Source organism: Blennius ocellaris (genome assembly GCF_963422515.1).
Source record: "Blennius ocellaris genome assembly, chromosome: 5".
In the NCBI taxonomy this organism is placed as follows: domain Eukaryota; kingdom Metazoa; phylum Chordata; class Actinopteri; order Blenniiformes; family Blenniidae; genus Blennius; species Blennius ocellaris.
Window position 1 is genome coordinate 28,064,190 of NC_137654.1, and position 11,871 is coordinate 28,076,060.

The following is an 11,871-nucleotide window of genomic DNA, read 5'->3' on the forward strand; positions in this document are numbered from 1 at the left end:
GACTCTACAAAAAAGCTGTAGGTGATTTTGTTGCTCCCACTGATAAAATATCTTTATCAAAGTGTCTTGGAGTTGGCGCTTTCAAATCGGGTCCCATGAACTTAAAGAAACACAAATATAAAGGGTAAAAATGGACGATAAATTGAAGTTTTATCTTTGATATATTATTAATAATAATAATACTAATGAAAATAAATAGACATGACAGTGATGGGCGTCTGTCCAGCAGCCTGACTGCACGGCTGTGGAAACATGTAACGCTGCATTACATAAATGACATGATGTACAGGATAAATGACAAATAGCTTTAGCTGGAAAGCTACATAAGCTAACATCTTCAACAACAAACCATGTTTTGCAGGTTTTAAGCACGATGTAGTGTGAACCAAACGTGTATTTGTTCAACAGATAATAGAAGTAAGAAAAAAAAAACTAAGTGTATTTATTGGAATCTAAGGTGGCAAAAGACAGTTCGTGAGGCAGCTACAACTCTGGTAGAGTTTTGCAGCAGTTCTCTGAGACATGCAGCTCATTGTTCTGCTGCTGCTGCTGCTGCTGCTGCTGCTGCTGCTGTATGAACTCTGAGGTTTCCTCAAGAATCTGCCCGGGGATGTGGAAGTCAGCTGGCGTGTTCTGCTGAACAGCTGATCCCTGAAGGCCCTGGGTCTCCGGCTCCTCCGGGCTGGCTCTGCTGTGAGAGTTGCACGGCTCCAGATTGCACCCGGTGCCCTGAAGGAACTGCAAGAAGTTCTCTTCGATGGAGGCCTCTCGGCTGGGCAGCTGCTCCCCCTCGCCGGGCCCGGCCCGCTTGAAGAGGCAGGCCAGGTGGCGGCCCAGCTCCTGGCGAATCTGCCGGTTGAGGCAGCCATAGAAGAAAGGGTTGGAGGTGAAGCAGAAATAGCCAATCCATGTGACCACATCCTCCAGCTGCGCCGGCGAGGCCGCAGAGTTGGACACCACTGCCGAGTAGAGGTGGAAGGAGAAATACGGCAGCCAGCAGCAGAAGAACTGGCCCCCCACCGCCACCAGAACCGCCGCGGCCTTCCCGCCGCTGAAGGTCCTCTGGGGCGTGGTGCGGGCGCCAGTTCCTCCCAGGCTGGCCGCCACGGTGGAGCGGCTGCTGACGGATTCGGAGCGCTGCCGCGGCGTGTCCATCCACGTGGGGAGCGGCCCGTGCTGCATGGCCGCCACCCGCGCCACCTTGAACATGTTGCAGTACACCACCAGGATGATCAGCATGGGGCACAGGAAGTAGATGAAGGTGAAGAAGACCATGAAGAGCAGGCGCGTGGTCCTGCCCCCCGCCCAGTGGAGCGAGCAGTGCCTGTGGTCCGGCGCGAGGGCCGAGGGAGTCCTCAGGCCCTGGCCGCCCTGGAGCAGCCACCCCAGCAGGGGCAGCAGCGACATGGCGACGGCTTTAATCCAGATCCCCGCCAGCACCGTCGCCACCACGGCCAGCGTCATCTTCACCTCGTGACGCATGGGGTGGACGATGTAGTAGTAGCGCTCCACGTTGATGGCACAGATGGTGAGGATGGCGGCGCTCACCAGACAGACGCTGAGGCAGAGGTAGCCGCGGCACAAGGCCTCGTCCGCCGCCATCCAGTCCGACAGCATCCCCAGGGGCATCAGCACCAGCGCCGCCAGCAGGTCCACCGCGCACAGGTGGAGCACAAAGGCAAACTTGCGCAGATGTGGCGTCTTGGTGATGACGACTATCACGGCCAGGTTGCCCGCCACGGCCAGCACGTCCATGACGACCATGGCGCAGAGCGCCAAGGACTGGCTCACGTCGATCCCGCCGCGGGGGCTCGCCACGGGCCAGTTCACATCGGAGACGTTCGGGGAGAGAGAAGCGTTCCAGGAGGGGCTCGGTGTGACGGGACGCTCCATGAGAGGATGGGAGAGAGAGAGGAGAGAGTCCGCCTGAACTTCACGGGCCCATCACCCATCCTCCCCCGTCGCAGGGCGTCAACCGGGAGGCTCAGGCGGCGTTGTCTGCCATGGCAGCCGGGATCTTTCTGGCCCTCAACCGCGGGAGACTTTAGCCCAGAGCTCTGCAGACGATCACACAAGCCTTTACTGTTGTCCTGGAAGAGACTAAGATTTCTCCCCCCGATACGCTGCTCATTTGGAAAGATCTGAAAAATCGAAAACAGTGAAATCCTTTAGATTTATGGTTTTTCGATATTTAATCTTCCTCAACCATATTGCAGTGACCCCCGAACAAATGGCCGCCGTCGGTCATGAACAGCCTGAAGATACCTGCTGAGCCTCGTTCTGCGTCTATCAAATTACCGAATTAAGTTTTTCTCTTATTGAATTTGAACGTCTACCACTTCTTTCCTTGCTGTGTGACAAACATTTGCGCCGTGTTGTAAGTAGGTCAACATGTGATGGTAAAACAAGATCTATCTGCCGAAGACGTCACAAAAATTGTCATGAAAAAAAGTCGATATCTGAAAATGGGATCGTTTCATGGAAACACCACCAGCAACTCAACGTACAGTCTTTAAAAAAATCCATTCCTACTTTTCAGCTGCAGCTTTAAAAGCTCTTTTGACGCTATTCGTTCTGCACTTCGCTTGTAGCCAGGGCCGTGATTCACGGCATATTTTACATCTGCATCCTCAGATGTGTGTTCTGAGGGCAGCCAGCACCCCAGGGAGCGGCTAAAAGCCCCGACCTGACCATATGTCCCCCTTCAACGGAGAGAAGAAGCACAAGGGATGAGCGAATAAACTGCAAAACTCAGCATTACACATTCTCCGCTCTCTCAAGTGGTGCAGAGGAAAGATCAATATCTTGACATGTTTCCTGTAATTTATAAAAGATAGCTCGGGGGTTTTTACTTTAATTTCTCACAGAAACTTGCTGAAGTGACCTGCGGAGTACGTGAATGATCGCAGACGTCCTGCAATCGGAGAGGTTCGGCTGTTTGACACAGTGTTTACTGTCATAACCTCACCTGGACACAACCCCGCACACCGGCGAAGCGACTGCGACGCTTTTGGTACATTTCCATACACTGCAGGTGCAAGTTTTCCATTTCATAAGTGTGACTGCTTTCATCCCACCCCCGCGAGACGCCCGACAGACATGTGTAAGAAGGTGGCCTTTTCCTCAATAGGTCAAAGGGTTACAGTCACCTTCAGCCCAGTTAAACAAACCTATAAAGACTGTACTGAACCTGGGAGCCTCTCATAAATATATTATCAGCACAACTCTCAAGGAGCTTCTTAGAAATCCAATTTGTGTTTTATTAGTTTAATCAAGTGTAAATCTGCCAAAGAGAACTATTTTGGCATTGATGGAAGGATCGGTGGATCCTATTTATTTTAATCAAACCCATTTTCAGCCGTGCAATTTGTGGTCGAACGGACCAAGGAGCAGCAAATAGAGCGCGCAAAGCTCTAGATCTGAGGCTGTGCTGAGGCTCTGTGTGACTGCTGACCGGGGAACATATGACCCCATCATATGCACATGACACTATGTTTACTGAGACGAGAAAACTAGCCTGTTGTTCTCCTGCCCCACTAATTACGAAGCACTTACACCCGCGACAAGAGGGATTTCACAACAACAACAACAACAACAACACGAGTCCGCACCGTGCCCTCAATACGGATCCACACTGACTTGACGTGGAGACACCGTGCACCCCTGAGTCAGACCCCGCCCGTGACCCACCTTTATGGCGTCCCAACTTACACCTAAAACCGCACACGGACACACACACACACGCGCGCGCGCGCGTCTCTTTCCTGACGCGCTGCGTAAAGAGCGCAAGTGTGGCTGTAAATGTGCGCGCGGACGAGCGGGTGACATACCTCAGTGTGGAGAGGGTCGCTTCCTCCGCTGCAGGTTCACAGTCTGCTGAGGCATCGCCGACCTGTTTCGCTCTCTCTCACCCACCCACCCACACGCACGCACGCACACTCACACACACACACACGCATACATATACACACACCACGTCACATAGAGGGGGAGGAGGGGGAGGAGAGGGGGCGCTTCTCTGTCTCCTCCTCACCTGGCCTCTTTCATCTCGTCATCTGGATGACCACCCTCTCCTCTCCTCTCCTCTCCGCGGAGCGCACACCTCCGTCCGCTGCGTGCGCGCTCCCCTCCGGCCAGGTCTCCGCGTGCGGGTGGTGGTGGGAGAGCCTCGGACAGGGGGAGAGACATGGAGTTTATGGCAAGTGAAGAGGAGACGGGCTCTGTCCTGCAGGCTGTGGCTCACTGAGGGAGGACAATCCCCCACCTCGCGCACCTATCATCACATGCACCGACGTGCGCCCTGAGCCCAACTGCGGAGGCAGCGGAGCAGCACCATGCATCGCGCCCCCACCCCACCCCACCTCCACCCACCCCCCGCCGCGCCGCGCCGCGCGCGCGCTCCACATGGTCTTAGTGCCTCGTCCACACATGACGGGCTGCCTCTGCTCCTCCTAAAGTAGTCTGGCTGCGGGTCACACTGGGTTCAGATGATGAGAATTAGGAGAGAGTTTAAGTCTCCCTCAGCTTTAGTCTAAATCTTCATGTCTCCTCGTGCTCAGTGCAGAAAGGCTGGACTAATGATCTCGTGGTTTATGTTAATGAGCACAGGACACGTCACACCCACTGAGGTTAAATTGAAGAACAGAGGTCAAAGGGAACTCGAATTCTGCACTCCGTATACCTGATATTAACTAGTACCCCCCCCCCAAAAAAAAAAAAATCCACTCAAAGTATGTTTCTTGTTATTTTGCATTTAATTGTATTCCATTCAATTCACCTATATTGGATATTTATTCTCAAAGAACATTTCTCAGACAAACAATATAGGCCATTAAAGTTACATTACTGCAATTATGTAACCAGAAGAACACAAAACCTCTCTCTGTAACAAACAAATATATACTTAAAATGTTTTGACTATTAATTAAAATCAAGTTGTGTGGAAAACTAAACCACATTCTGTCGGTCAAGGGTGTCAAACATTTGCCCAACGATTTGGAGAACAATCCAAAAATGACCAATAACATATTGGCTGGGATTTTTCAATGAAAGTGACTGATGTGAGTAATTTATATAACAAGGATGTCAGTAGTTTTGTAAGATCAGCAGACATCAATGGGAAAAAAAGGCACAATTCCCTGTAGCACCAATAAAGTGAAAGACATTTTACTCAATTTGTCTTTCTCAGTGTCAATTTCTTCAGTTGTTTTTTTTTTTTTTTTTAAATCAAATGTTATCATTTAAATCAATTAGCAAACATTTAGAGTTGTGTCCAAAAAACATTTATTTTTAGGGTTGTTCGGTTGTTTTTGTCCAAACAAAAAAAAATGAATGAAAGCAACACAAGAACAAAGCCGAGCAATCATCTTATCAGTTCATCATGAAAAGTGTCGGTTGGAGCCTTGCGGGGGGAGAAAACAGCATCAGATGATCGAGGCTGTGCAAGAATATAGAGCACAGAATAATACATCCATTATTCACTCAGTTGTCTCGAAGCCGAACTGATTAGGTTGACTCAAGTTTGCATGTTGCTTTATCGTGTCGTGTGCATGGAGATTTGCATGTTCTCTCTGAGCATGCAGTCCAAAGCCAGGTTTGTGTCTCCAGATTAAGTAACATGGGAAAATCTCCAACAGCTACGCCGTGATTAAAAAAAAAAACTATCCGCTGTTGCAAGAGAAGACAAAACGAAGATTCGTGAAGTTGTGTGATAATTCATGACAATAGCAATGTAGACTTTCTCCTTTGATCTAAATACGCAGCTGTTGATTGCTGCAAACTTTCTTTGTTGTTGTTTCTGTGACTCAGCTGCAATGCTTCTCGCGTGAACGTGGACGTTTTACCCGTCACTCCCCTGTACTTCCACTGTGACTGTCCCTTATTCAGATGCGCCAATAGCTTGTGCCTGAGTGTCCTCCGCTCATGCGGATTATTTTTCCTCAAAGGAATATTTTCATGAATGAAGCGTCTGCACATCAGCATGCGTCGCCTTTCTTTCATGCAGGGACTCATTCATGTCGAGGAATTGAGGCTTCATGAACACAGATCAGCACATGAGTCATTGTGCCTCCTTCCTGACAAGTCAGCTGCTAATTTGAGCACATTTTCATTTACCGGTTTAATTACCGGGCGACTATTTATAGGATATACGTTGCGTTGGTGGGATATATATATATATATGTGTGTGTTTGGGTTCATTTTCTGGAGGGAGGGAGGGAGGGAACATTTTAATGATCAGGCTGTGTGCTGGTCTCTCATAAATAACATGTATATAAGGGGAAAACAGCATTACAGATAAAAAAAAAAAAATGAGAGCGAGAAGCAAGAGGCACGAAATGATAAATGATGCCCTGTGAGTTCAATGTATAATAAACCGGGACATGATGACAGCGGATTTAATGATCGGCTGTGAAGGAGGGAAGGGGAACATAGACGAGCCTTTGTTTGTGTTTGTTAAAGCTTCTTTCTTCAACTCCTCTGTGTGTGTGCGTGTGTGTGTGTGTGTGTGTGTGTGTGTGTGTGTGTGTGTGTGTGTGTGTGTGTGTGTGTGTGTGTGTGTGTGTGTGTGTGTGTGTGTATCCTGTGACTGTGCTCGTGTCTGAGGTGTTGAATAATGACAGAAATAGCAGATTCTTGCTCATGCCAGCAGTACCAATCACAGGGGAGGAGGATTTTTTTATTTTTTTTACAATGGTTTCCATGGCAACTCCAGCCTCCTTGCTTGCCCCCCTCCCACCTTCCCTATCCCCCTCCCCACACACACATACACACACTCCCTCCTGAGGGCACAAAAATTCACACTCTATATGTGTGAATTGCCAACACTTTATTTCTTTTCCTTTTTTTCTTTTCTTTTCTTTTCTTTTTCCTTTTTTTTTACAGACACGTTAGTGTGTTATTTCCAGACTTGAGTGTCCATCTTTAGCTTAAACACAGGTGGGTTGATTCATACTCATTTATAGCCATTGATCTAATAACAGCCCGCAGTGCGATCTGAGATACGGCCAGTAGAGGGCGCCGTCACATTTAAGAAGGAACCGCTATTCCTGATACTTCTGATGATATTGTTCTTTTTTTTTTATTTATTAATTTTTTTTTCTGGGCACCATGCTGAAGGAATCGGGACCCTTGGGTGACATTCATGCTGTTGTTCATCTCTCGCACGGAAACATGCGCATTACCGCAGAGAAGAGACTCTCACCACCTTCAGTTTGGTGCAAGGTGGGTTTCAATATCTCTCGGGGACATTTCAGTTCCTCGGCCTGACGTATGCAGTGTGCACAGACATCCATTGTTCTGGTGTGAGGAGATCACGCCCCGGCTGACGTCAAAGCCCCCCAAAAATAACTCGTTCTGCAAAACTACAAAAACAGTTTTAGAGCGACAACCATGGAGATGGAAGCAAACCACGGGTTATAAATGTACAGACCCTGTAACAGATCTGTGGAAAGTGATGAGCATTTTTTTTTCCATCAAACATCCCTTTATCTGTTTTCTTATCAGTTCTGTCACAGCAGATCATTTTCAATTCATTTCGACTTTTCCACCAACGTGAATAATCGAATGTTTTCGTCCTTAACCCTCTCAGATTAATATGCATTCTCAGTTCCTTTATATGAATGAATTGAAAGGGTTGATTTGCTTTAAACGACTCATTTCCCCCCACACAGCTCATCCTAATGACTTGAAAATCCTTATCTCACCCTTATTTATTGGTGTACACCGAAATAACTTGACTCTGATGGGCAGAATGGGACACCGTTTTAAAAAGAAACCAGCTCAGATGAAAGTTTGGATTCCTTGCCGAGAGTCCTGGGACAGCCTGTCCTGCCGTTGGCAGCCAGAGTCGAACACTAAGCAGACACAGTCGCCGGCTTGTGCTCTTTGATTTGACCACATTCAGAGCGTTTGGCTCCCCGTCGGCTGGTTCCAGGTTGGCTCCCTCCCTTCCTGCACATGAGTCACTGATGATCATTGATGATCACTGATGATCACTGATGATCACTGATGATCGCTGATGATCGCTGATGTCCCAGGCTGCCGAGAGGCAATGGAAACATAAAGAAGACGGGAAAATGTGGCCACTTGCAGCCTTTCCAGTCGAAAGTTTTCAGTGCGATACAACAATACATCACTGTCACACTTTTACTTATGAGAACATCGTGACTCATTCACTTTTCATCCTTTTTGCGAGCTGTGAGTAAAAAGTGACGCCATTCCGCTGATTCATCAGCTGGTTTATGATCAACATGAAACTTTTCGTCTTCGTAAACTCGACTTGTTTGCAAGTAAGATTCCTCCACAGCCCGTCGCTCCACAAACACCCAGAGGTGACAGCATGAGTCAGTAGAGCCCGCCGGCTCTGGAGCATCTGGGCCGGCAGGTGAGGCCTCCTTGGCTGAGTCACAAATAGCCGTTGGGAGATTTTTTGGCTGCTTTACAATGAGGCAAAAATAAACGAATTAAAAAAAAAAACTACCTTCATGCGAGAGAAGCTCAGAGAAGCACATCACAACACTGAGATGCTTGATTCTACCACCGGAGCTGAAGGTAGGTGACACCTGGACAGGTGAGCCGTCCACTAAACGTCACAACATGTTTTTATGGATTAACAGAAGGAAAGGAGGAAACTGAAGGAAAGGTTTCTTGCTGTGTTCAGCTGAGTTCACTATCGTCGTTCATGCGAACTTACAGGAAGCTGGACTCTGGACAGCTGCTGTTGCTCTGTTGATTAATTCATTTCAGACATCTCAGAAAATAAAAAAATAAAAAGTCTGTTTTGCATTTATTTGAACTTAAAAATTTCTTTTGGGACGACACATTCACACAAATGAATGTTCTATATCCACGTTATTGCTGCTTTTAAGTGTTTTATATCGTTGCTGTTTGCTAATATTGTTGTTTTTAGCCCCTTTGAGATTTATGAATGTAAAGTACAATACAAATAAATACATTCTTCTTCTTCTTCTTCTTCTTCTTCTTCTTCTTCTTCTTCTTCTTCTTCTTCTTCTTCTTCTTCTTCTTCTTCTTCTTCTTCTTCTTCTAAATACTTACACACACTCATAACACATATATCCAGTTCAACATGTGTGAAAAAGGGAAGGAAGAATAAAACTTATTTAATCTGACCCCTTCTCCTATATTCAATAACCAAAATTGTATAACTATCCTTATTCCTGAATTTAATATAATATAATATAATATGACATGACATGACATGACATGACATGACATGACACAACACAACCCAATACAATACAATGCAATACAATACAATACAATACAATAAATACAATATAATATAATATAATATAATATAATATAATATAATATAATATAATATAATATAATATAATATAATATAATATAATATAATATAATATAATATAATATAATATAATATAATATAATATAATATAATATAATATAATATAATATTTACCCTTATGCCCATTCATTCAGACAATGAATGAATGAACGATGTTGTTGAGTTCCTCTGTCGTATGTTTATGGACAGTGAGAGACGGGGAATCGACACATAATCTGTCTGCCAGCTGAACCCCTCCACCGCTCAAACACATAAGTCAACTCACGCAGCTGCAGTGTATTTCGGAACTCGTCCAATCAGCACAGGAGCCCATTTAATTAATCAGGGTGACACCCGTGTCCCCGCCGGTTGCCCTTCATTCATCACACCCCTCATCTCTGCAGCGAGCCACAGCATGTCTGCATTTTCTACTCAACCCCGCATCCTGCCGGCATCAGCAGTACGAGAGGGAACATCAATCGCTGCCACAATTACGAGCACTTAAATGCATTTCCTGTTTGTGAGCGGCTGTTGTAAATGGCAGCACTTTGAGGCTTCACTCAGCACACAGCCGAGTTTATTTATTTTTTTGTTATTATGGGAGTGGGCGTAATCTGTAACTTTTTATTTTACATAAAGAGGATTATTCTGACTCTCTTCTGCAGTTATGTAACAAATGAGCACATTCTTAAAAACAAAAACAAAAAAATAACAACCAAAGACCTCAGATTGGTGTTAGATAGTTGTTGTTTTTTCAATCATGTGTGCATACTTTAAATAAAAACAGTTGAACATGTGAGATGTAAAGACTGAATCCTTTGTGTGGTTACACATTTAGAAACAATGGCTCATACAGATATCAGAGGAGACGACGAACAAGACAATTCGCAGTTGACAAGAACTTGGAGAGGCATTGAGAGAACATAAAAATTGTGTTTTTTTGAAATTGTATGATTGAAAATAAAGTCAGTAGGTGATACTTACACTGCTGAAACCGCTAAGTTGACCTCAGGAAGTCGACACGAAACCGAAGTTCGTTAACTCGTCTTTGGTCCCGGAAACTGCGAGTGAACTCAACAGTGAATCAGAGGCATTAAGACGCTCGGTGCCGTACAGATAAATAACGGGAGCGTCTGTCGACAGGTGAGAGCAGGGTGGAAGTGTGTTTATACAACGTTTGCACCCGAGAGGCGGCAACAAAGACCAGACTGTGTGAAAAAAAATGTCTGACGCTACGAGGAGTGAGAGGAGTGAGGGAGCTCACATGTTTGAGCGGCGAGATCGTTCAGAGTCACATTTACAAATATATGATAGATACTAGAGGCTGAGCTGTGATCTCGCGTCAGAACGATCCACACATAGAGACTGAACGAGACGTGAGGTGATGAACACGTTAAAGACGAGTTCACCTCATGACAAGGTGAAATTCTGACGATACAGGGCACAGTAAAGTCTGGATCAAGCGGGTTTTAAGTAAAGAAATAAAAAAACTGAGACAAAATGGAGGTTTTGACATCCGCCTATCTTCACCAACCTCAAGAGGTCAGAGGTCGCTCTTGTAGTTCTCATTAGTCATCAATATAATTGTTTCTACATTCTATTGCTGAATTACAACACACTATAACTTTATGATAAAAGAAGTTAATTCATCGTGCAGCGACGGGCGAAACACGAAGTGACTGTGTGTTGGTCAGTGGACGAAGGAGTATTACTCACACTAACTGTCCAAATGAACATTAGGTGACAGTAATAGTCATGCGGTGCATATTCATGAGAACGCCGCAAATGCCGGAGGTCTGCAAAAAGTGAAACATCGACACGACGCCCCGTCGTGTTTTAGTAGTTGGTGAGATTTCTCTCTCTCTCTCTGTCTCTCTGTCTCTCTCTCTCTCTCTCTCTCTCTCTCTCTCTCTCTCTCTCTCTGTTCGGTGGCGTGTTGGAACAAAGAGTGCTGCTGCTCATCGGTCCCTCCGTCAGAGTCAGAGGCCTGCGTTCTCGCCCTGTTTCACTAGTCCCTCTCTGCTGCAGTCTTCTGTCCTCATTAGAGCCACAGAAAAGCTGCAGGCAGGACAGTGAGGAGGAGGAGGAGGAGGAGGAGGAAGAGGAAGAGGAGGAGGCAAGGGGGGCGGGGGTGATGTTGTGAAATCCAGACAGATGCTGCATGGTTAATAATGCAAGCCAGCTGTCAGCAATGCACGAGGGTGACAAACTGAGAGTCAGCCAAGCAGTTCCTCAAGCCGGCCGGAGACTCAGACTCCAGTTGATAGGCTGATATATTTATACACGCCCGATATTATCAGATATTAAGGAAACATAAATAAATTTTTCACTGATAGCACTGAATGTAAAGTCAACGGCAGCAGCTGGTTTTGTGTTTTCTTGTAAGTGAAACAAAAGTAAGGAGACAAACCAGCTCAAACAGAGCTACTGTTTAAAATATGTCATGTTAATTCAACATTTTATTTTTCTTATACAGATATGAAGCAGAAGGAGTTTAGACTCAGAATTCTGAGTTTAAAGTCAGAATTCTGAGAAAAAAAAAGTCAGAACTGAGGGTTTTTTCC

At 45.9% G+C, this 11,871-nt stretch overlaps 1 protein-coding gene across 1 annotated transcript; it reads right to left on the bottom strand.

Annotated features, from left to right (window-relative positions):
- Positions 1–483: 483 nt before the first annotated feature.
- On the bottom strand, positions 484–1,893 carry gpr61 (G protein-coupled receptor 61; the record flags this gene model as incomplete). The annotated part of the gene is made up of 1 exon (XM_080496189.1): positions 484–1,893. One exon carries the CDS (start codon positions 1,891–1,893, stop codon positions 484–486), a length of 1,410 nt encoding a protein of 469 aa, XP_080352315.1.
- Positions 1,894–11,871: the final 9,978 nt, after the last annotated feature.